Below are 27,262 nucleotides of genomic sequence, written 5' to 3'. Positions count from 1 at the left end.
CCATCTCCAATGATAACCCTCATGATACTTTTTGTTTTTTCGTGTACTTCTCAACTCCACAGAATCCTGTTTATCATACCAGATCACTTGGTTACTGAAGAATACTTGGACGAGCAGAGATAAACAAGTTATTGTTCCTCTTTATCGAGTCTTGATAAGACCTCATCTTGACTACTGGGTTTCTTCTTGATGGGAAGGAGGTAGAGAGGATCCAGAGGCGAGTGACCAAGATGATAGCTGGTCTATGGAACGAACCTTACGAGAACAGGTTGAAGATCTGTGGGTTACAGAAATCGGTTGATAAGCGGAAAAGGGATGATATGATTGAGACATTCAAATTACTGAAGGGTTTTTACAAGATTAGTTCAGAGGAAAGTTTTCAGAACAGGCCTGGTGATGGGAGAACTAGGGGCCATTCATGGAAACTGTGTAAGAGTGTAGTTAGCAAGGGTGTTAGAACTAGGTTTTTTACTTGAAGAGTGGTGAATGAGTGAAATAAGCTGCCAGAGTTTGTTGTAGGTGCCATTACTGTAAATTAATTCAAAGCAAAGTATGATAGATACTATGAGAATGCCGAATAGTTGTTCTTGATGTGATGTTTATGGCCTCCCTCGATGAGTCTAAGGACTCCTTGGAGTTTCCCGTAATAATAATAATAATTAAAATAAAACCCTAATGCTTCTCTCGATTATGCGATAATCCTTTTTACAAATGTCAGATTTATGCTACATTATCCTTAGATATTTAAAGTGCTCGGCCGATTTAGTTTTCTTACTCTTGAAATATCCAAGTCATACCCATCTTCTCCTATCACTAGATATTCTGTTTTCTGAGGATTCTCAGCAGGATTATCAACAATTGAATTCAACGCTGAATAGTTTAACGATCTTGTATATAAACAATTAAAAAGACTGCTAAATTTTTATTTGGTCAGTACAATAATTTTCATTGTCGGACCAATCGCAGGTTCGGCAAAAGAGATTTTTTTTTGTTAGTTTCATTTTTATCCCTAAAAGAATCTGAAATTACCCTTTTATTTTAAAAACAATTTGAAAACCACAATAATACTATTTTTTGTTATAACGAAAAATTATAACGAGAATTAAAAACCAGTGAGGTATCCAGAATATTCTTGATACAATTAATTGGTGAGGTCATGTGGAGATGGCAGGGGCTTTCACTCGAAAACTCGGGTTTTAAAACATCTTGTAAAAGAGAGAAACCAACCAACCAGAAGAACACACAATTAAAGATAATACACTAGTCTCATAGTTGCTTCGACCGTAATTCAAAACAATCCGATCTAACCAGTTTGCTGAGCATAGGCAATCAGGATCTCATTAAAGGGATCAATTATGACAAAACTGCTTAATTTTGTAATTAAGTTATAAAAAAAAAAAGAAAATAGACCCAGGTAATGTTGATAATGCCTATGGTGTGATTTATTTGAATTTTAGGAAAACCTTTGGTAGCGTTCCACACAAGAACCTACTGATTAAAATGTTCCAATAATACTGATACAGTATTAATGATCACTGAAAGATACGAGGACGAAATTGGTTGACAGACACCAGTAAGTAGTTTTTACAGGGGAGTCTGTAGTCTTAAAAGAGCGAAGTTGTTAGCAACGGTACCACTGGTTCAGTGGTGAGGTCTTTGTTGCTTAATATATTCATAAAATAGTTTAGGTTCAAATATTAAAAAGAAAATTCTCTCTTTGCTGATGAGGTAAAACTAGGCAGACTTGTCAGTCGTTCATATGACCAAAATTGTTGCGGGATAATCTTAAAATATTGGAAGAGTGGACACGTAAGTGGGGGTTAATATTTAATGTGATAAGAAGTATATTCAATTCTTTAACAAGATAAGATTACATGGACAGATGAACAGAATGAAGACAATGGGAGCGAAAAGAGTAATCATAATGGCAGACTTTAATTATCCAAACATTGATATGGGTAGCAGTAAAATCTCGTGAAAGGAATGAAACTGAATTTATTGAGCTGTTGCAGGACAACTTCCTCAAGCAGCATGTGACAGAAGGAACTCGAGTTAAAAGAGTATTAGATATGATTATAGTGTTAGATGGCTTTTCAGTTAAAGACGTAACTATTCTGCCTCCAGTTGGTGCCAGTAATCATGTGGTACTCACTTGGGAAATAGCTAAATTTATGAATGTTCCATTCAGAAAAGGTTGCATGCTGAATTGCAAGCAGAAAATCATGATCAACTGAAGAGTATACTAGATTCAACGCAATGGTATCAGTTGCTGGATGGAAAGAATATCAGTGCATGACCAAAATAAAAAAAATAATGCCAAAATGATTAAAGTCCATTAAGAATTTTCTTTATTTATTTTTCATTTCAAATTGCTGATAAATATGAAGTGTTACCTTGTTTAGCTCTATGGATGGCACTGTCCATTAGAAAACCAGCAAGTGGAGCCACAGCAATCGATGGCAACTGCAAAAGTCCATAGACCTCTGATAGTTTGCTAACTGCGGGAAAAATGTTAATTATTCGTATTTGTAAAATTACACATGACAATTTTTTTAACATCAGTGTGTGTGTTTATATATATATATATATATATATATATATATATATATATATATATATATATATATATATATATATATATATATATATATATATATATATGATACATTTCAAAAATTACATGGATTCTGAGTGTTTCACAAAACTCTGTACACTGTTAGTCCACCTTTGACTGCTACTATGCCACTCGCCAGACAGACTTTCCACTAAATTTTGATGAAATTTGGTAGAAAGTATGCATCTGTTTTATTTAACTTATTTAGTGTTATTTAGTCAGCATGACTATTTCTGAGCTTATTTTTCCCATCGCTTTTTTTCGTCTGTTAATGACTTCAACAATTATCAAATTTATAACAGTTCAATGGCTCTTTCAATAAAATTTGTTTTCCGAATAAAACTGCTTTACGACTTTCATATCTTGGTTATACAGTGAAACCTTAGTAAAACAACATCTCGTGAAGAATTTTTCATTCTTCACGAGATGTTGTGTCATGTCGTGTTATGGAGACTGAAATAATATTTTATCTTCATAAGTGATCATCATAATCATCATTAACAACAACTACTTCCACAGTAGCTATCAGGTTAGGCGGATCAGAGCTGTATTTCTTTCTATCTTCCCTTAGTCTTTCTTTCTTGCATCTCAGTTTTTATTTCTAAATCTTCTCTTATCTAGTCTTTCTATCTTTTTCCGTGGTCCTCCTCTTTGCCCTTTCCCTCACTTTTCATTTTATACATTCTTCTATGCATTCTTCCTGAATTCATTCTATGTCCAAACCAGAGCAAGCGTTTCCAGGCATTTCTTTGCCATTTTATAGTCTTAAATTCATTCGTAATTTCATATTTCTTATTTATTTTTCTTTGAATTTTCCAACCTTCATAAGCACGTTTTAAGTACTTCGGTTTTATTTCAGCGTATTATTCGTGTGATTTCTACATATCAATCGTATACTATTGATGAATTATTGAAAGAAATAGTACACATTATTATTAAATATTACAAGGTGTTATTTGTGAGTTTTATTGCCATATAGGATGCAAAGCTACAGGCAATGGCTGATGTGTTTTCACAGGTCTGAATTCGTACTACTTCAGATCGGTGAATTGATGACATAAGGATACAGGATTGCATTCTCCTTTTTTGTTCTGTCAACCTTTGACCCTTGAATTCACTTGATTAGCATTTATCTGTAGAAGTGATTACCCTATATCTTAATTTCGAGGGGGTGGTTGTCTTCAGCAAAACAAGTTCTGAAAAGTAGGAAAAATCAAATGACCTTGCAATCAAATATCTGATAAGAATTCCAGAAAAATAATCACAGTGTTTTGATAATTAAGATAAAGATAATTTCACACATTATTACACACTTATACATCGAGTAGTCGAGTCAAGTTCTATTCAGATGGTATTCAGCAATTTCTTCAATAATTATCAAATAAATGATATTAATCATCACCATTTGATAATGATAGTAATATTGCCAAACTTTAATTAATGATTAACATCATTGATTAACATCAGTGATATCTAAAATAGTGGACAGAAAGGTTTATACAAAAACTTTTTTTTTGCTTCGACATTGTCACATAAGTGATGGCATGTATCTTGTTTTAAAGCAATTTTTTTTGAAACGAAAAGTGGTGAACGAGTTTCGGTAGCTGAGTTGGTTTCGACGGAGGTCTTTGGTTGGCAACATCTGAGTCCGAATCGCGCTGTGATGCGAAGAACCCTTATCAGAGCTTTTCAATCAAAAGGTGAGTTAGTTGCTTTCGTATGGAGGTGGAGGATTTTCCTCCAGGAAACTCGAGTGTTTCTTTCCTCAAAACAGGCAGACTGGCCTCGTGAACCCACACACAATATACCATTGGGCATGGAATGCAACGTGAAACCAACTGCTGTAATAATTCCCTAGTAAAGCAGCGTTGCTACCCCATTAATCATTGGGTTGAGAGAAAACCTACACAAGTGACGAACGAGTTAATGGTCTTATAAAATGCACATCATTTTGAATTTGGCATATCTTTTTAAAATTATTGTATACTTCTAATGATAATGCTACGATGTGTTCAAGTTCCACACAAATTAATAATAGGTGGCTAGTTTTATTCTTTTTCAGTACACTTACCTCTACTTTTGAGTCTGTACTGTACGCGTCTGTATTCTTGTTAACAAAAAAGAGCTACTTTTTAGCTTGCAACATTAAATACAACAAATAATGTTCTTATTTAAATCCTCTGAAATATTTTTTTTTCAAAATTATGGCAGGACAGAGTAAATTTAGCTTCCCATTATTTAGTGAGAGAGAGAGAGAGAGAGAGAGCATCCACTTTTTTTGTTTTTGGAGATTTGTATTACAAGATTTTCGCCCTTTTTTATATTAATTTTCTTATTAATTTTTGATGGTGCAAAAGAAATTGTGTTGATATATAACCGGATAAAACTTATTGTTGTCCCCCCCCCCATTTAAATTACATATATTTATATCATATTGGCCCTATCATATACGTCATCGTTCCATTTTATTTAGAGTTAACGTTTAACGTTAAATAGCATTGCTTAATAGGTCCCATTATTTTTCATTATGAACTGCGTATGGATTGCGTTTTGACAGTAGATAGATTTGGTGTTAGTGTACCTATTTTTAGTAACTTTAGAATTCGCGATCGATGGCACAAGGTAGTAGTTGTGACCTGTTATTTCACAGAAGACAATCTGCAATTATTTTCGTTAATTGAAATAAATATAACCGATCGATTAATACATTAAAAATAAATAGAATTGGTTGAGTAATGTAAATGAAATAAATAAGATTTTGATTAATTAATCAGCAAATTTTCCCATAGCAAAATCAGCAATTTAGAACACACACACGCGCACGCACGCATACACACGCACACGCACACACACACAGAGCGAGAGAGAGAGAGAGAGAGACAATCAGATTAATGGAACTTGCTCCAAATTTCAATAGTCCCATTTTTCAATAAGCATTACATCAGAAAGAATACACAAAAACTTTATGTTATAGAATTCAAACTATATTTCCAGGAACGTAAATCCATTCATGACACCACAATCTATGGGAAATTAGGGTTTATTTACGACTGTCAGAGGTTCGCTAACAGTTTGAAGCGTGGTCTACTGGTTTTAAAATATCTAGTATGGGGTTAAATTTAGATTCCGAAACTTTACCTCATACTTTTAGCTGCTTGGCCATAATTCATACCAAACCAGTATGTAGGTGTTTATTTTATTTATTATTTTTTTGTTCGAGAAACATTCTTCTTGAAAAAAAACTCTCCTATAAAGAATTTTTCTGATTGACTAAATAATTAGCTCCGATAAAAGACTAAGAAAGTTCTTTACTTCGCTGGTGGTCTTTTTCAAGTAAAGTGTGACAAACTACTGTTCCATTATAACAATAATGACTGTTGCGTTAATAAAAAGGAAGAAAAAACATTATTTGTGTGCGAAGGTTTCTGTGGGTCAGTAGTTCAAGAGATAGATTCTGGTATTGAGACCACATGTTTATTAAATACGAACAGGATACGTGAAAACCCGACAAGTTTCGTAAATCGTATGACTTACATCATAAAGTAGTGTAATTCCTCATTTCGCTTTTTTTTAAAAGTAGCTTGTCACGAGACAAGCTACTTTAAGTTGTACTTGCGGAGCAATGTCGCTAATCTGTTTGTGACATTTTTGATGTATGGTAATGAAATTGCGTGATTGTGAGATTGAGATTGCGTGGTTATGAGATTGTGTGGTAACAAGCTTGGATATAGTCAGCCTCTTCACTAATGTACCGAGAAATGATACAAGTGACTCTTCTTGAAAATGTTTTTTCCACCAGATATTGTAGAACTATACAAACACTGCATGAATAATGTTTTTCACATTCCAGGACAAATTTTGGGAACAAAAGGAAGGACTAGCAATGCCCCCCCCCCCCTCTCCCCAGCTTTAGCCAACTTTAGCCAACATGGAAAACTTTGAAACTAACGCTCTAAAAAACTATCAAAAGAAACCTAACAAATGGCTACGGTATGTGGATGACATTTTTGTCATTTGGACAGGAACAACAGATGAATTAATTGTTTTTAAAGAATATCTTAACAGAATACATACAAATATAAAATTTAATTTGGAAATAGAAGAACATAAAAAATTACCTTTCCTGGATATCCTCATAGAAAAAAATGAAGAAGAAAAAAGTTTAACCTTTTCCGTTTACAGAAAATTGACAACTACAGGAAGATTTCTTAATGCAGCCTCACACCACCAAATCTTGAGAGACAGATTTTTCAAGTAAAGTGTGACAAACTACTGTTCCATTATAACAATAATGACTGTTGCGTTAATAAAAAGGAAGAAAAAACATTATTTGTGTGCGAAGGTTTCTGTGGGTCAGTAGTTCAAGAGATAGATTCTGGTATTGAGACCACATGTTTATTAAATACGAACAGGATACGTGAAAACCCGACAAGTTTCGTAAATCGTATGACTTACATCATAAAGTAGTGTATATAAAGTAGTGTATATAGCTGGATATAAGATATCCAGCACGGAAAAAAAGGCGAAATGAGGAATTACACTACTTAACACAGAACCTCACACTTAATGGATTTGAGCCAAAAACAATCAAGAAAATCCTGAACACAGCTCCCACAACCAACGTAGAAAAACAAGATTTCATGAACGAAATCTCACTGCCATATACATCAAAAATGTCATAGACAGATTAGCGACATTGCTCTGCAAGTACAACTTAAAAGTAGCTTTTCTCCCTTTAGAAAAAATATCAATATTCCTACATCCACCGAAGCCTTTGCAAATCCCATAAAAAATAAAAAAAAAACCAGGGGGTCTATCAAATCTATTGTTCTTGTGGCATTTATTACGTAAGGCCAGACGGGAAGGTCAGGAGAAATCCGTAATATAAAAAAGACGTAGAAAAAAGAAGAGAACACAAATCAGGCCTAGCTTTTAACACAACTTCCAATGGCCATAAAGTACTTTGGGAAAAAAAGATCATGTCATATATTGATAAAAATTGTTTCACAAGGAAATTCAAGGAAGCGGCAAAAATGCTTAGAATTCCTACACAGTGCAACAAAAACCAAGGTTTGATATTACACCAAGTGTGGTCGGCATTCATAAAAAAATTTAACTTCCTCAGATCTCGGACATAACACACATGAAGCACAGAACGTGACAACAAATAACAATGTTCCAACGAACATATATTAACGAATGTTTCAATTTTTTCAATGTTACAGTTAGAAACATCTAATGGACTATGAATTTAATCTTCGTTAGTTGTGTTTAACCTTTTTATACACCAATCCCCCCCTGATGATGTAAGTCGTACGACTTACAAAACTTGTCGGGTTTTCACGTATCCTGTTCGTATTTAATAAACATGTGGTCTCAATACCGGAATCTATCTCTCAAAAAACATTATTATTATTATTATTATTATTATTATTATTATTATTATTATTATACGGTATCTCCATGGAATCTCATCGTGGAGACTTAAACTAACTGTTTTGCACGCAAGTCCTACCATGCCTCTCCTTAAAGTTATTCACTGTCAGTGCACTCACAACTAATTTTGGCAATCCATTCCACTCATTCACAACTCTCCATGCAAAAAATCTGGTCTGCACATCCCTGCTCTTACACAACTCCCACGAATGGCTCCCTAGTTATCTGACTATTTGTCATATATTCAAAAATTTCCTTTGCATCAATTTTATAAATCTCCTTTAATATGCTAAAGTTTCTATCATATCCTCTCTTTTCCGCCTATCAACTAAACTTTGTAATCCACAAACCTTCAACCTGTCCTCATAGGGAGCATTTCACAAACCTGTCATCAGCTTAGTCACTCGTCTCGGAATCTTTTCTACCACCACCTGGTCCTCAAGAAACCCAGGTGACTAAATCAGTGTGAATCATGGTCTTATAAAGAGGGATAATAACTTACCTATCTTTACTTGCTAGGGTGTTTTTCAACATCCAAATAATCATTTGAGCCATTTACTAACTTTTGCAATATGCCCTCTGAAATTCAATTTTCTGTCCACCATTATCCCCTAGTCCCTAGCCTCATCAATTTCCTGCAATCAGTACCATCAGTATGATACACTGTATGCAACCTTTCCAACCTGAAGCACATAACCTTACATTTTGCAACAGTAAATTGACAATCATTAGCCTTTGCCCACAATGCCAGTTTATATAAATTACTCTATAGCAGTGGTTCCCAACCTTTTTACACTTGTGTACCTCTTTTAAACCCATTTCTATAAATTGTACCTCTTGTTTTTAAAATAGCTGTTTTTAAACACTGACATTTATTGTTCCATAACTAACGTTTTGCATTTTGTTTACTTTACTTGTTTTTCCGCCATTGCTGATTATTTTTCGTGTACCCCTGAACGGCCCAGCACGTACCCCCGGGGGGTACGCGTACCACCGGTTGGGAATCGATGCCCTGTAGGATAGCTACGTCACCTTTATCTACTAGTTCTTTTCCTTGTTTTCGCATTCTCAGCAAAGAGCTGAGAAGGTTCACTTTCCCTATATCATTGACATACAAATTAAAGAGTAGTGGCCTTAGTACAGAACCCTGAGATACTCCGCTGGTCACCCTCATTCTTCTAGATTCTGCTCCACCATATACTACCCATCTGGTGTCTGTCATCCCTCTCTCCATCCATACTGTAATACTAGCTTTATATCCATTCCCATTTGCTCCAATTTTGTAATAGTTTTCCATTTGGTATTTATTCTGTTCAAACGCCTTTGCAAAGTCCAGCAATATCATAGTGTAGCCATTTCCTTTATTCAATTCTGCTGTCACTTTATTATAAAATGTGAATAAATTACTAAGATAGGATCTATCTTTTACAAAGCCGTGCTGCCCTCTATAGAGTATCGCATCTCTATCCGCCCATTGTTGGATTTTACCTTTAACCAACTTTTCCAATATTTTATCAACCACTCCTGATATATTAATTGGTATTTCGCTACCTCTGTCTTGGAACCACCTTTATACATTGGAGCTATCTTACCTTCTTTCCACTCACCTGGACCCTGCCAGAACTGAGACTTAGATTGAGTAACTTCATCACAGCAATGCCAATTCTCTTGCATTCACGCAGTACATAGGCCGACATGCCATCCAGTCTCACTGTTGTATTTACATTCATATTTTTCAGTATACTGAACTCTTTATTTACCTCAATTTTGATATGCGTCTCTGTTACATCAGCAACTGCAAAGTCTCTGGATAATACACCTTTGCAAAATGATCACTCAGCAATTCAACTATTTCTTATCTTCTGTCACCTTCCTACCACGAGAACTGTTTAAAGTCATCCTACCTTAGCCATGTTCCCTCTTACTTGCCTCATAACGAGAAAACTCTTTTGGCTTTACTTTTACCTGCTTAGTTAATTTTCTCTCATAATCTGATTTGGCCTTTTTTACCCAACTAAGTCACCCTTCTTGCTTGCACTTTATACAGCTCATGAGCATGCTAATCACTTTTCTTTATATTCGCACCTCAGTGTTTTCTTTTTTGCAGCAAGAGCTGCAAAAAAGGATAATGTATTTTTCCTGTGTAAATTTATTTTTAATTCACTTTTGTAGATGATTAACACATTAACTATAAACCGAATTAAAGAAATATGAAATAGAACACATTCTATTGCATATTGCTCCATTGAAATTCTTGCTAAACGTATTTCAAATTCTTTATACCGAATTCTTTTTTTTTCCCCAAAGTAACATTGTACATGTTGTGTATCTATAATTGTGTATCTATAAAGAAATTAAACTTTTTTTGATTATAAAAAGATGATGAATTGGTTCATGCAATTAAGCTGATAACATGCTGTTGAAATATATTATTCGTGCAAATCAGTTTAAGGAATTTATTTGACACGTTAATGCTACTTTCTGTGAAACATGTTGTCGAATCGGTACACATTAGATATTCGGTACAAATATTATTAGATAGCATCATGAATAAAAACTTGAATGTTTTGTGTGCCATTCATCACTAAAGCCCTAAAGCCTTAAAAAAGTAAAAAAAAACCCTGCGATATTCGCACAAGTCAATAAGATGAGGTATCATAAAAGTAAAAATTAAAAAGAAAGGAAAATCTCTCTCTTTTCAAATTATTAATGACTAGTCTTGACTCTAGAAGGGGTTTGTATAATAATAATTACGATGCAAAAAAAACCTTCATTTCGATCAAGCTCCTGCATGCAAATCATTTTGTAAAAATAATAGATAAAATTCAAATCAAAATTGTTTTGGTAAAACATGCTAAATGACTGCCGCACATTTTTAAATCTGAAAAAAAAAATTCTTCAAGCTTGGTAATAAAATGAATATAATTTAAATGAACAGAAACTGTTACTTAAATGCTAAAGACAAACTAATACATAGTGGAACTTGGAAAATGAAACAGATCCCTTAAAACAAGTCATCTTTTGTAATAGTGTACCTAAATAAATAGGGAATGCAAAAGATGCCTTGTTTGTTTACATGAAGTGTAAATTTATAATCCTCTGCGACACTTTTAAGCTGATACTATATATTACACATTGATGACACAGATTTTGTCGGTTTAAGTTAGTTTTATTATTCTGTGGATCATTTTTTTATTGTATAGGATGTCATAACTTTAGATATTGTTTATATAATTTATATATTCTATTGATAAAAATGTATACTCAAAAACTAAATGAATTTTAAAGAATTAATTTAGTTTTTGAATATATTCCTAACCAGCCTGTTAGAAGAAATATGACACCATAATATTGTAAATATTTGTCACCGTTCTTGTGATCATTAATTAGAATGGAACTTTAGGTCTTTTTTCTACAGACCTAGTGTTATGTCGCGAGGACATGTAGGCACACTCTGCATTAACGTGTTAGTTATTCTATATTAAATTAATTTAATCCTGGGCAGATAAACCAAACCGTTTCTATACTTTCTTACCTTGCACTAACGAAAGCGCAAGGTACTTCTCTCCGTTTTAACTCTCTTTTCAGAAGCTATTTTCACACTAACATAATTCCAATCATGTATCCCAGTTTCGCCATTCAGCATGATGAACCTCCAAATCCAAGATAAGACACCTTCATATCTTTCTGTGTGCTTTTAAAATGTAGTTTTAATCTAATGTTTGAGCTTACTTCTCTTATATAATAGCTACTGCTTATTTATTCGTATGGGGTACCTCCCGTTCCTCATCTGTCCCGAGGAACTGGTTGAGCCCTCCTAATGAGAGATTAAGTATGTATTTAATTAGTGTAGATCTGTGTGTGTTTATGTGCCAGTTTGCCTGTTCTGAGGGAGGAAAAACCCGAGTTTCCGGGTGTAAAAATCCTCTACCTTCGTATGAAGGCTCTACTACTAATACTACTTCCTTTAATTTTATGAGCAATATTAGGCTGAATATATTCATAACTGTAAATCTTCTTTCTATTTGGTCATGATTTGTGACACGTTAATAATAATAATAGTAATAATTACAACTTTATTATTATTGCTGTTGTTGTTGTTGTTGCTGTATTTCTTGATTGTCGAATTTGAAGTGGTGTGTTGGATTTTATATGCATTGACGAAGTCCCTCCTTTCGCTGCGATGACTGCAGCAATCTTACGAGGCGTACTTTACACAAGCGTACGATAACGATCAATGAAAATTTTGGACCATTCTTCTTGTAGGCACGTATAAGGCTCGTAATGAGGTCCTGGACTGTTGTGGGGCGGACCTCACCCGACGTTCCAGTTCATCCCACAGATGTCCGTTAAGGTTGCGATCAGACCTCTATGAAGGTCAGTCAAGTGTGTTGACGTTATCCACAAACCGTTAGCAGTTAGAAACTGCCATATGACATATTTATGACATCCTCTCACAAGGGCGCGTTGTCTTGCTGAAAGGGGCAATGGTCAGTTCTGTAGAAACGCCACAAAGTACTAAGCATTACATTGTCCACAATGTTCAGATACATCTCGCAGTTCATTGCTCGTGGCACAAAAAACAGAGATCCAATGCCAAACCAGGAAAAACAGGATCATACCATCATCCCGCTGCCATTTAATTTCATAGTTGGGTTATGCACTCGGGAAAGAGAAGTTCACTGGACATTTGCTACATCCACATCTCTCCATCTGATCGGTAGAGGGTGTAGCGTCATTCGTCGCTCCATAGCACAGCTTTTCAAGTTTCCAGGTCTCACTGTAAAGCTCGTTGCACCACTGATAACAACGCTGCATGTTGGTTCGCGTGATGTGGGGCTTCCATATTGCGGTCCTACCATCGAAATTCATGTTGTGAGCCTCGATTCTGAATATTTTTGTGTATATTCGTGTTCCAGTCGATATCCGGAACTCTGCATTCAACATGTTAGCCTATGAATGGTGGTTTTTACATATTATCCTTCTTTGCTCCCTACGGTCACGTTCGGTGAGTGTGGTGGGTTGTCCACTGCGGTTGCACTTGCAGTTGACTCCTTACGCTTCCATCTCAGTATGGTATCACTGATTATTTACCTGGGATGGCCTAATTTTTCAACAATTTGCCGAACAGATAGACCTGCAACATGACATCTTCTCACAACGCGTCTTTCAAACTCCGTCAGTTTCCTTCTCGTAGCCACTTCACCCGGACACAGTTGCGGTGACTTGGGAGTCATATTCCTCCAATATATACCGGCTACAAACACGATTCGTTACATGACACGATGCACCTTGCCCATGGGGGGGGGGAGGGGGGTATCCGCTGACCTCTCTCCAAGCAGTGTATGTATATTTTTGAAACTATATGGCGGCTGCTTAATTTATGAATTTGGGAGTTGAGATGCCGTAGTGATGTAAGAATGTTATATTCCATTTCATTATAGATCCAAATTAGGCACCTTTATGCAGAGCTTATTTGATTTCCTCTCGAGCAGATCTGTTTATTAATATTGTATTCCTTTATTAAATTGGATATTTTTGTTGCTTAATGATATTGCTTTTTTTTTTTCTGCTTTTGATTTAGGATGAATCATTTTCTGAAATACACTAACTAGAATAAAATTTTACAGCATAAACAGATAAGATGAGTACTATTTTTAATGATGTTTACACTTTGATTGATTCACCTCATCCATGCGTTTAGGACTGTCATTAGAGTTCCCTAATGAGGGGTTCACGACGAATTTAATGCAGCAGGTTCGTAACTCCTTGCTGCATCTCCTAAGGGCAATGTTCATAACTGTAATCTGTGTGTTCACGGGAGGTGTTTCCTGGTGAAAAAAAAAAACTCCTTACCTCCGTATGAGACCGGCTAACTCACCTTTCGTCGAAAGAGACCATATAAAGACAATATATATTCGAATCCCCTCACGTCACTGATGGGATTCGAATCCAGGTCTTTCCGACCAAAGGGGCTTCGTCTATATCGACTAAGCTACAGAGGCTTTTACATTTACCAGCACAAAATAAATTGTTTTAAAAATAAGCAGAAATTTGATTGTTTAATTCTAAAATTCATTGCAATTAGATATTTGCTATTATTTTCATGGCTTTTCACTATAAAAAATAGCAGCAGTAATCTGTGAAATGCAGGGAGTTCCCTGTGTATTCCATTGCTAAATGGTATTCAGACTTTGTAATTATATTTTTTTAAAATCATGTATTTTTTGTTTTTTAAAAATATATTGTAAAGGATTAAAAAACTAGAATTTGCTCAAATTTGTATGGTCTAGGTCAGTGCGACTTTGTTTATCACTAGTTTCTGTTGTTTGCTTTTAGTTTTGCTCAATAGAGAGATATGCTGGCTTTAAAAAAATAATATATTTTATTTTCTACATTCTTTTCAGATTAAAGAAAGCTATGTATTTATTCTTTGTATAAGGAAAAAAATATATGTGCACTTCATGTAGTTTTATTGGAACTCAAAGAAATATATTTCATTTGAACGGTTGCTATACAATCATGTGTCACACTGGTTATAATGTTAAAATATGTCATCTATAATTAATGTTTGTAGTTCCAAAGAACTTTAGATAATTTTTTCGCAGAAAAGAATGGAATGATTATAGATAAACATTATCTTAGCTGAATTGTAGATAAACAGTAATACAGATTGAGATTCTATATCATGTAGAATTTCAGTTAAAGAAGTCACATATCTAATCAGATATGTGCAAAAAAAAACAGGTATGGGGATTAAGTTTCACTACCCGTCACTGTAGAAATGCGCAAAGCAAACATGTTGCGAAATAGGATGGAATATCATTGCAATATTATAAATAAATAGATGAAATAAGTTTTTATTATGTAAACTAAAAGAAAGTTTAGAGATCATAAGTTTTAATTCTCTAAAAACTTAAAAAAAGTTTCGTTTATCTATTTTTAATCAATAAATAGCTTTTATTATCAAGAAAAAGAAAAAACAGAGGGAAAAAAAACAGAAAACACACACACACACACACACACACACACACACACACACACACACACACACACACACGTCAAAAGACAAAATAAAATAAATATTATTATTTATCATTGACCTTCCAACAGGAGCCATAAGTCAATTCAGGGTTTAAAGACATAAATTACACAAATTGATATTTATTCTTGAATGTACACTAAATATAATTATATAATATTATATAATTATATTCAAGTGATAGATAAAATTCACCGCACTCGGTGTGAGACCGCTACTCTGTTTATTAGGAGCATGAAGTGACTTGAAATAGATTCCATGCTTGGTCTCAAGAACTCGTTTTTTTATCTTGCTCTTAGCGGATTATCTTGCTCTTAGCGCACACGTGGTACTAAAGTACAATACAATGCTTTTTGGGTTATATAATAAATATGTACCCAAGAAAAAAAAATATATAAATTCGTTTGTATAAATAATGAATAACTGAGTGCTGTAGGGTTTTGTCTTGGTTTGTAGTGTCACTATTCCATCCGTTTGCATTGCCAAACTTCTCACGGCCCCCCCTCCTCCACATATTTTGTGAATTTTTTTGCAACTCCCTCCCCCCCTTCAGTTGTATAATGTGTGCATTTATCGTCTCTGAAAATTCTACATACATAATTATTTTGATGACTTGGTTGGCCAAGTGGTTAGCGTGTCCTTTCTCCACCTAATAGGCTATGGGTCGAATCCCACTGGGCATGGTTGTTTGTGATTGTTGTTAAGTGGTAGATGAATGTCATCTTTATTGGCGCCCTGAAGTGCCTTGAAAAAAGTTCCATGTTTGGTCCCTAGAGGAAGGGTGTTCGGACTATGTAAAAAGTAAAAATGAAAACACTATATATATAATTAATAAAAATGGGGGGAAAATCGTCAACCAACCCACGATACGGCTGTGTTGTAGCTTTGCAAAATCTTTCGTGGGTGGGAGCCACATAAAAAAATGAAATATAAACGGTAGTAAAATAAAAATAATATTATGAAATAATGTTATAGTTTACTATATGAAAGTCTAAAATGCTGTAATAGTATGAACTCACCTAGACTTATATCGCTGGTGATTGTTCCAAGCCACCAGTTGAAACTTCCATTGTAAAGTATTAATGATAATGCAGATATCGATCCAGCGTACAAATGCAAGAAATAAGATGATGTCAAAAGAGATGCTCTCAGTGAAGGAATTTTATTAGTATCATTGCCCACAATAAGCTCAGTATTTGCTTCTTGAATTCCACATGTTGTTGTGCCTATGCAAGCAATACAAAAACAACAACAAAAAAAACTTTATTCATAATACAGAGTTCCCAGAAATGATCCTAAAATTGCAGCCATTAAAATTTACGAAACTGTGTTAACATTACAATGTTTTTTTGTGAAATTCAGTAAGAAAGCTCTTCAAATTTTAGTATATTTAGTGCAACTCGACATGAGCCTCACTATATTGCATTAATAGAACAGACAAGGATTCTGGTTCGAAATCTCACTCTAGAGGGATGGGAAATCAAGTTCTGCTGGGTGAACACGCATACGGGAATAGCAGGAAACGAGAGAGCGGATCAGTTGGCTAAAGAAGCAGCCAGCTAGAATCGAAAACGGCTAGAAACAAGTTACCAAAAGTACTCGAAATCTGCTATAAAAACACTTGCAGAAGGGAAAAACCTAGACATGTGTGAAGAAGAATAGAAAAATCAAAAAACGGATCAACAACAAAAGAATTCTTGTCAATCATCAGAAGCGGACTTCGGCTGAAAAAACACGCCATTTCTCCAGGTTTAACCACGCTACTAATGGGACATGGAAAACTAAGACACTACTTACACAGATTTCATATCCTGGAATCACCATCGCGCATTTGCAGTCCACACCTTCAACAGACTATTGACCACATACTTTACGACTGTCAGCTATTGGAGTCCATCCCGATGCCCCTAATACAACACGTCATCACTTCCGGAGACAAGTGGCCAGTGTCAAGACAGAGACTTATCGAAAAGTATTACATAGAATTAATTAAATTTGCCAATAAGATCAACTTCCAGTCCTTGTAATCTAACATAAATACTGATATTATGTGAATTATACTGTATAATGTTAATATATGTATACAAATACAAATACTAAATACAAATACAAATGAAAAATCAGGCATACCATAACTGGCTTAAATCAAGAACCCCATCCTCCTTCAATGCCTATACTGAAACCCGAAACAGAATCAAAGAAAATTATCAATGCTTCTAAAACAGAATTTAAACGGGCAAAAAAGCAGGAAGCTTGCAGCCTGTCCAAATGGCAGCCAACTTTCAAGCAAAAGTAAACAACTTTTGCTTGAAAGAGGCGTTATGACATATCTGTGACCTGTTGTTCATGACACTGGTAAAAGACTGTAGTCACCATTAACCAAGAAACATTTTAAACCGGTAGAAATATAAGGATGCTACCTCAACCCAAAACCACACAGCAAAGCCAAAAAATTAACACCAATGGATCAAATGGTATATTTGGAAGGGTCGTACGAAATCAGTAAGGCTGATGAGAAACATTCAACTAGAAGCTCAATGCAAAACTTAGGGTTAGTACTGGGGCAGAACACACAGTATTGATTTGCATGGAAGGGTTTTTGCACATAAAGCAAACATTAGTCATGGAAATAAACAGCACACGGATCACACAAAACATCGTTAACGACCCATAAAGAGTTGTAAGTTGGTGATATGGAGCGAAGAATCACGCTGCATCCTTTACCGATCGGACAGTCAAGTACGGGTGTGGAAGATGCTTAAGGACTTCTGACAAGTCCTGAGTCTCTAAAAGAGCGTGATATTTATCACATTACGCTTGTTAGATTTATTATTATTAGTTATCTCTTCCCTTCCCGATGATAATTTTGACTTTAGCGATATAACTTATGAAGATATCGTCTTAATATTAGTATTTGCTATTGCTTAGATTAGAAAAGATGATGTGAAGAGAACAAAATCTGTCTTTCAGGAATACCACATGGTTGCTATGGTGGTAAATAAGACTTTGGGGAGTCACCAAAAAGATCTCCTCTCTGACATTACATTTATGGAGATAATAGAAATATGGATGTTTGCTTTGGGATAAAAACATATCTGGAGCCAGAACTAGATACCAATCTTCATTATTCAAATAATAATACAATCAAATTGAGATTAATGAAGCCTTTAACTGAAAGTTTTGATTCAGTTTCTAAATGAAAGCCATAAAATTGCCTTTTACCTGAACAAGCCATTGCTTTCGACATAAATGAAGGAAAAAAAGCTTTCTTAAGACGTTGAATAAGATTATTAAACCCTAATTCTGGATATATTTAAATGAAAATTATAAATTCCCTTTTAGCTGATGTCGTTGTTTTTCATTTTACGATATATTTTTATTGCGTTTAAGGTGCTGGCATTATTAATCATGATATATTACATTTGAAGGCCTACGGTCCTTTATGATATATCAAACGTTAACTTTGAATTAGGTTTGCTTTTCAAGTAAAAGCCGGATATATTCATAAAAGATCATAGGCTATTAAATATAATATAAGCGTAGCAGAAGCAATAGAAATGCCCAATTAATAGATTGTTAGGCCGTAAACTCCGCAAGGTTCCAGAATCGCTTCGAGATATTGGTCTCTCCAGACTGTTCTGATGAATTCTGGCAGTTTCACAAGTTTTCCTAGCAGTATGTTCTGTCACGACCATCTCGTTCCACCATATGCTGAAGTCCTCAGTGATCATATCCAACAAAAAAGATATGTGGTGACTAAGCAGCTGGCGGGAGGCAGCTGGCGGGAGGAGAGGAAAGAAACTATAGAGGAAAAGTTATTACCAGGATTCTTATAACTTGCATGAACAATATGTGTCTCGTAGCACAATGTATTGTTCTGTTGGACGTAGGCACCAGTGTGCTTTGTGGACAACGATGTTCGGATGCGTTATTTAGCTCTTGATCTGATGTTACCATGTGGTCTTGAGAAGTGCCAGAAAAACTTTCCAAAACCATCACCATCACTCCATCGCTACCGTCTTGTAATGCTATGAACCAGTTATGATGATTCCATAACTTTGTGTTTTTCCTTCTGTCTATGTGAAATTGGGATTCTTCAGATCATGCCACTTCTCTTCGGTTCTCCATTATCCGATACTGATGTACTTCCATCCATTTAATACTAATAACTTAATGTTTGTTGAATGCGTATGATATCCTATTCAGAAAAGTGTATAATGCATGGTATACTAGATATTTTCTCGAAGTTTCTGGTTGTACTGCAGTCATGTGACTAATTTTTGAACCTCTAGTAGATTCTTCATCTTCCTCTTGCAATCCACCTTTTTTTTTTTTTTTACAGCTGCATACCTGATGTTGACTAGCTGTTTTATTTTTTTCACACCCTTCTCGATATGCTTGTGACATTGCTGCATATAGTAAAGTTGTTTCAAACGGAAAATAGTTGCTGAGATATACTGTCCCATATCGTTCTCGTCGTCACGACCCTTTGCCCATGATCACACAAAACTTGAACACGAAGTCTATCTCCCGAAAGAAACTTTCCACTTGTTTATAGCCGTTGACTGCGACATGTTATTATTAGTGGTGGATTCCATTTATCATGGAAAAGTTTCTAATTTATCAGCTGCTGAGCGTTGTTATGCATCATTATTCCACTTTTAATAAACTACACATCTCCGTCTTGGTGAAGATTACTGTCGTTTATAACTTTCAACATGGAATGCTGTATTACGGGTTCTGACTTTGCCTTTGAAGAAACCGTAAAGTTTGCTAGAGTATAAAGTGATTATAAAACGACGAACATACAAGATTCTTCACACATTAGGTCCTTTAAGTAGTGCGATACAAAGGCAACTTATGCTGGTGTTGTGAAGCTCCACTCATCACTAGGTTATTTTATGCTTTTGAGTTCAAAGTAAAAGATGCATATATGCACAGAAATTATATGGTCTCCGATTGAGTAATACAGAAAGATGCATAACTGTGAAGCACATTTTGATTTTGCTTGTGATCTACCCCCCCCCCCCCCCACTCCTGCATTCCAACTATCGGAACAAGTTTTCTTTAAAAAAAGGAGGGGATGGTATCCTTTTTGCATACGGAAAGCAGTTCCCCAAAATCCGCCCCGCCATCTACCATCCGAAATCGGAACTAACTTGCAATTCCATTTTTGTCCTCTAGGTACTTGTAAACGTTTCCCATAATCAGCAACCATCACATAATGAAAAATAAATGAAATAAATTTGAATGGATCTATTCCCCCCCCCCCATTCTTTAAAAACTTTCTAAGCCAAAGATATTTTATATAATTGTTTTATCAATGTACGTGTTCTTATCAGTGTTATAATAATGTGGATAACAATACATTACCATTTACACAGATAAAACGTACTTTAGTTGTCACATGTCAAAAAAAAAATCATTTTACGATAGTTAGTATTCTTTTATAACAGAATAAGCCAATTTGTCTCATCCGAGTTTGTAACCATAGTGATATAATTTTCATGTCTAAGAAACCCATTGAAACAACATTTATGAAGCAATTCATACTTAACAGTGCCTATTACAGACTCCATTATTTTAAGAGCAGGTATACAAAACTATTATTATTAATAATATTATTATTACTTTCTAATAATATTAGGTACATGAAATATCTAATGAAGAGATATTTGCGGCATTCTTGTAAGATCAGATTTAGCTTTAGAAGCTTTTCTAAATAATGAATGTTATGTAGAACAAACTACTCAAAACTATTATTTTATAATAATTTAAAGAGCTCATCTTAGAGATCTTTTATTAAACGATAAAATCTGATGGTGCATTTGCTGAATTTATTATTTTTAATATTTTAATGCATTTTCATTATTTTTGGCTGAATCGATTGAATTAGTAACGGTAAAATCTGTTTATCTGTCAGAAAAGCTTCTATTCTGAGGTTATTGCGACAGTGAACATTAAGGAAAATTGGATTCTTATTGGTGAACGTCAAGAAGAATAAAATCTACCCTTTTGAAACCCTTTGATTGATCAGTAAACCTTGTTCAAGAAATTAAATATTTACGGAAATTATAGACAAAGCAATTAAGGCTGTGAGGCATGTAATGTTAGTTAATTATGTATTCTCTGGTTGGTTTGTTTTACGGAATGAACCCCAGATATTGGGGTTTTTAATCCCGTAGTTAGCTGCTGGCTTACTTACAATGAATAATTAATCTGTTCGCTAACTGGCTAGTTTATCTTCAATTGAAAAACCCTTGTAGTGCTACTTTAAACGAGACATTCCAGTCGACGAGCATATGTCTCGTAGCCATCTAGTGCTGCTGTATTTAAGGGAGTGTGTGTGTGTGTGTGGTGGTGGTGTGTGTGTGGGGGGGGGAGAATGCGTTCGTTCTTAATGAATTGGCGCTGTGTGCCCGCGCGCGTGCATGTGTTAATTACAGCAAAAATAACTGCAGTTGCAAAAAAAATAGATGTCTGTTAACTAATTATGAAGTGGTGTTTATTATAGCTGTACCTGCTGAATACACGTCTAGATTAAAAAAAAAAAGTTTTTGAAATCAATCAAGATGGTATTTTATAAAATACCATCTGAAAAAAGCCGGCCTGGTTGGCCAAGTGGTTAGCGTATCCGCCGCTCTCCAGCAGGCTGCGGATTCGAATCCCGCCATGGGCATGGATGTTTGTGATTGTCTGTGAAAATATTAGTACTGGTGGTGTGTGGTAGATGGCGTTGGTGTAGTTTCGGTTCGTTGTGGTTGGTGGAGACAGAGTTGTAGAGCAGGTGCCCTCCCTCGATTTGTCTTTAGACTCCCTGGAGGTGTCAAGTAATAATAATAATAAAATACAAGTACGTTCAAATTACAAGCTTAAGAATAAATATCTGAATTGCAAGTATTTCAGATATTTACTCTTAAGAGGTATGCTAGTACTACATAATTAAGCTTGCCCTGCTGCTAGTTTCTTATGAAATATTTCCCCAGATCAAGAAGACCTTCCACAGCGATCACACCTGAAAACATCGATGCAGCGCATGCCATGATCTTTGATGATAGACGAATACCAGGCAAAACATTGCAAAAACGCTGGAGATATCCAAGGAACGATTTGGGGTCATTATCCACCAGCATCTGGATTATGAAATAGGTCACTGAAATAGGTCCCCTGTCATCTCAAGGAATTTTGGGTCATTTTAAGAAATCAGGTGCAAATTATTTGGCTCGTATTGTGGCTGCTGATGAAACATGGCTTCATCACTACGACCAAACAACAGACAATGGAGTGGGGCCAGACACAAGGTGAAGGAAGTTCCGAATCCAAAAGTCAGCAGCGAAGGTTCTTGCCATTGTCTTTTGGAATATGGATGGTGTAATCCTTACCAAGTACCTCCAAAACAAGATGAAACTGTTACAGAAGCAGTTTATTCAACAGCTCCGAAGGAATTGGTACTGAAGGAAAAACGTCGCGAAAAACTGAGCAGAGGCGTGTGGCTTTTGCAGTACAACCTGCCTGCTCACACTGCTCCTGAAACACAGACAATACACAACTTGGGGTTTCAGTGTCTGCCTCATCCACCCTATTCGCTGAACCAAGTCCCATCTGACTATTTCTTATTCTCAAATTTAGAGCAGCAACATATTGAAAGAAACATTTACCACAGATGAAGTCATGTCTGCAGCTGAAGACTGGTTTGTGTATCTTCGTAGAGAATATGTAGAATAATGTGTAAGTTATGTGGTTCTACCTCAATTCCTTCATGGTGATTATTACAACTTTTCAACACACCCTCGTAAACTTGTGCGTAGCTCAGCGGCTATGTTCTTCAGCTTCCGACGAAAAGTTGTGGTGCTTGCGTTGCTTCCAGAGATATTTTGGAACTCGCTCGGTAGCTAGTGTTTTAATCGAGGACAGGCGATTTTTTTCATGCCACACGTTTCAGCACTGGGTGGTCCCGCTTTGTGATTTTATATGGCCTACCAGTTCGCGATTGTGGTGTTATTACTCATAGGCTTTTCCACTTCACGGTAACATCATTCAGAGCTGATCGGGGAAGCTACAGCAAGGCAGAAAATTTCGAACTGAGTTGTTGCAAAGGTGGCATTCTATGATAGATTAAAATTCGCCGAGCTCTTCAGTATAGTCCATTTTATTGTTAATGCTTGTCTAAGGATTGCGAGACCGTGTGCTTCCTTTTATACTTTTATATGAGCCATTGTTGTAATTCATATAGTCATATCCCTACTGCGAAGGAGTTTGGGATATTTTTGGTTAGATAGCTTATTTCGGGAAGAGAATCTTAATTTTATCAATGCCAAATATAATGTAAAATAAATGCCCTCAATATTTCTGTATTTAATCAAAATACTAAAAAAAAAATGTCCATTTCCTCACACTTTCTTTCAACATAAAATACTCCAATTTCCCTACTTGTTTAGTTATTAACGGTGAATTAAATATCTGTATTAGTTTTTGATCCACCTATATCATACGTGGATTGGATCTTATCATATGCTTATCATATCCATCTGTTCATAACATCTTCAACGGAATTTTCAACATAATATGAAATCCTTATGTAAGTAGTCGTACAGCTCACAAATGCAGAAAATTATACAAAACGGAAGCTGCAATTATTTGGACATATCTACAAAATGAGCAAGGATCGGAAGATAAAGACATTGATGTTTGGTATTATGGATGGTGTAAACAGAAGAGGTAGACCATACAGAGAATGGATAGACGACATAAAGGACTGGTGTGGAATGGGGTTACAGAAACTGCGACACTGTGCACCGGACAAAGAAAGGTGGAAGAAGGCATCGGACACCAGCAGGCAGTGTGCCCATGGTTCGTGATGATGATGACAGATCACAAAAAGAAAGTTAATGAATAAAGTTGTTTTGTTGTTGTTGTTACGGTAAGGAAAGATATTATTAAACCATAGCCAACGCTTTTGTTTGTAGTTCAATAAACACAGCAATAAATTTCACTTGGTAACAATAAAAGAAGGGCCTAAACGAAACAACAAAAATCGTTTTATTTCAGATACCGTTTTTCTGCTTGATTATTAGGGAAAAAAGCATCTTTCTAAAGCAATAACGATTTGGAGAGGGGATTAATAATTTAATTTACAGCCCTTAATTTTTTCCTCCAGCAAATAAGTTTTGAATGGCTCGCAAATGTGTTACCAAATTAAAAAAAATCTGTTAGACATAATATATTTTAATGAGCTTAATTTGAAGCTTCCGGTAAAAAAAAGATTTTGATGTTAAATTTTCTGATGCTAACTTTGAAGCGAATTTAAATTTAGCGTGCGAATAAAAGCGACCACATTCTATTTGTGATATCAAAGATTTTGATTTTGAAATCTTTTGTTGCAACAGTTGATTGACTATCACAAAAAAAAAAATTACTAGCACGATTAAGCAGCTTCACTTTGTAGGTTTGTCGATTTTTCACAAGTGGTCGAATTACATCCGGGTGTTCTAACTGTTTTGCTGTTAAAATTTATAAGATTCCAGCAAATACAAATCGAAACGATATTCTGAGAAATAAATTCATCCAGGAAAGCATCTTTGAGAGCTTTATGCTGAACTCTTAGAAACCTTCATCAGCATCATGAGGACTTTCGCCAAAAAAAAAAAAAAAAAAAGCTGGTAGCACTTAATATGAGACAAGTGCTCTCGGTGATGAACTTTCTTCTAAGATGAACATATGTATCATGTTACATATTCCTTCATTGAGTTTATAAAGCTTGTTTAATAATATCAGTACTATTATAACGAAACCCTAATATCAGTAATTAGAGAAACCTGTAATAATTAGTAACACAGTTTGCTTTTCCATATTTGTCTCGAAACTGTTACATATATATTAGTTCAAGTAAAATAAAATTCCAAAACAGATGTAAGAAATTTAAACATCATCTATACTTTAGATCTTTTTAACACCTAATTATTAGTTGTTCGATTATCCGTGGGAAAGATTGTAAAAAAAATTGTACATGGGATCTAGAAACTAAACGCATGCTTTTTTTTAAGCTACTTCATGTCTCCAATAAGCCGAATGGTGGGCGGTCTGACACTAATGGCAATTTTCCATCTAAAGACAAGACATCTCAAATTCCCACAGCAATATTCGAATCAACCTACAATCGCTGGTGGGCGGGTAGAGGCATTGTCTACTCGGCCAACGGTCACCAAAGCTTTGTACCCCGACTCTAAACTAGTGCTAGTTATGGCACTCGATCGCTGTTATCTGTGTAACATGTCTGATCATTTGGCTGCAGTTCAGCATACTTCACTTTGCAAATCAGTAGGCACTTCACCGCCCAAGTAAAGCTTATCACTCAGCAATTATGGAAAAGCGATAATAGTACAGTATCAGCTCTTTCCACTTACCTTCCTCTCCATTTCTGAAGCGATAAACGGTTGTTCGTGAGGAAATATTTGTAGTATAAGCGCCGGAAACTCCAGGCGCATTATCGCAGTTATAATTTCCTGCACATGAAATCGAAAACTGTCATTGTCTCGACCACAGCTTGGGTGACAGTTTGGCGCTGTGGGAATGGCCTGAAAGTTGAACTTGCTTAATAATTAGGCTCTCCGGAATCTGTAAACAACTGTGCACGATCGAGCTGCTGTTAGGAGTTCAAGTAGAATGATTTAATTAAGTATTTTGCAATACTTTCTGATGTTCATTTTTATTTTCTTTACAGATGTTTAATGATGATAAAAATCTACACCTTTCTTAATCAGAAGTTTCTTAATTACCGGTCTAGTTGACGAAATAATAATAATAATAAAAAAAAAAAGCTCTCCAGCCAAATGCTACAGGTTCAATATCTTCCATGGGCGTGAATGTTGACGAGTGCTTTTAGATGAATTCTATCACCTGGTATGAGACCACCCTTTATTGGAGGTCCGAAGTGACTTAGAAAAAGTTCCGTGTTTAGTCTGTGAAGCAGGATTTTCGGATTTTGTGAAAAAAAACAACTTAAAAATAATACTAAAAAAGCCCATAGCCCATCTACGTTACTAATGTGCTATAGGTTTACAATCTTTCATGGCTGGGAATCACATAAAAATAAAAAATACAAATTGAGCCAAAACAGGAGTTCTAATCTATTCGATCTTAATTTAAAGGTAAACATTTAGCTGGTATAGCACCTTTTGTCGGTCCAAGTTGTTTGTTATTTGCATGGAAGAAATGCCGCAACAACAATAGCAGTAGCAGCAATAACAACAATAGTAGTGTTAAATTATGTGAGGATATACATACTAGCGTTACCCAAAAGTGGCGTTGCTGAAGTCGCTGTAAGCTGATCTCCTGAACTTTCGCTAATCTTTACACACCGCTGATCACACTCGTGTCTAATGTTGTTGTCTTCGTCCTTAGACGGGACTTCTTCCTCAGTAATAGCGTCCCTTGGCAGCAGGAAGAAAGTAGGTATAAGCATCAGGCTAGATATACCAGCCCAGACATAAAACGATGTTGTTCTTTCAATTCCATAAGATTTTGTGTACTGTAAATATAAATATAATGCTAGAATCGTATAAGATTTAAAATTGAAAATGTTTGTAACAAGGCTAATCATAATCATTAGTGGCTTTGCATAGCATTATAACAAGAGTATTTTCACTAGGTTGATAATAAATAATAGTAAAAGATAATGTAAGAACGAATACATTGGATTTATTTGGCCCTATTAATACATTTAAATTAAACCGACCATTTTCGCCTCATATACTTGTGGCTTCTTCTGAGTTAGGACTAGAATGAACAAAAAATTACAATAAAGGGGTAACATGAACCATAGCATTACTAAAATAATGAAACATGTAGGAACCGTTACAATAAGTTAAAAATAGAAAACACGTGGAGTGTGGAAGCTTGCACGGGTCAGTTATTGTTCAGTGAAGTGTGCACGATAGTTAGATGAAAAATTAGTCTGACGTGCAAAAAAATCTAATAAGTGCTTTCCAAATATCACATAGGATCATTGCTTGGTTTCTATTGATGATCTTAGTAGATTTTTTTTATGTTGCGAGCAGTGAAGTTGTCCTCTATGTAAGGCATGGGGCTCTTATTCCATTCACTATTATGATATGTGTGGGAGAAATGAAAAGCTAATCTGAAGCTGTCTTCTCTGTTCTTATTGACGTCTC

The 27,262-nt window shown here is 35.3% G+C and overlaps 1 protein-coding gene across 3 annotated transcripts in view; it reads right to left on the bottom strand.

Moving 5' to 3' along the window:
• Positions 1-27,262, bottom strand: part of LOC150100347 (equilibrative nucleobase transporter 1-like) — a 101,821-nt gene that overhangs the window by 16,674 nt on the left and 57,885 nt on the right. For 2 of the 3 annotated variants that reach the window (XM_090403044.1, XM_090403046.1), the window contains 3 exons: positions 26,376-26,619; positions 16,112-16,318; positions 2,394-2,498 (listed from right to left, as the gene is read on the bottom strand). In XM_090403044.1, coding sequence (XP_090259170.1) covers positions 2,394-2,498; positions 16,112-16,318; positions 26,376-26,619 — 556 coding nt within the window. The remainder of the gene's footprint in view (positions 1-2,393; positions 2,499-16,111; positions 16,319-26,375; positions 26,620-27,262) is intronic. The other variant, XM_090403045.1, reaches the window with a different exon arrangement.

The sequence above is a fragment of the Typopeltis vanoorti genome, chromosome 13, assembly GCF_054136105.1.
Source record: "Typopeltis vanoorti isolate ZY-2024b chromosome 13, IOZ_Tvanoo_1.0, whole genome shotgun sequence".
Classification (NCBI taxonomy): Eukaryota; Metazoa; Arthropoda; class Arachnida; order Uropygi; family Thelyphonidae; genus Typopeltis; species Typopeltis vanoorti.
This window is presented reverse-complemented; position numbering and strand designations above follow the sequence as displayed.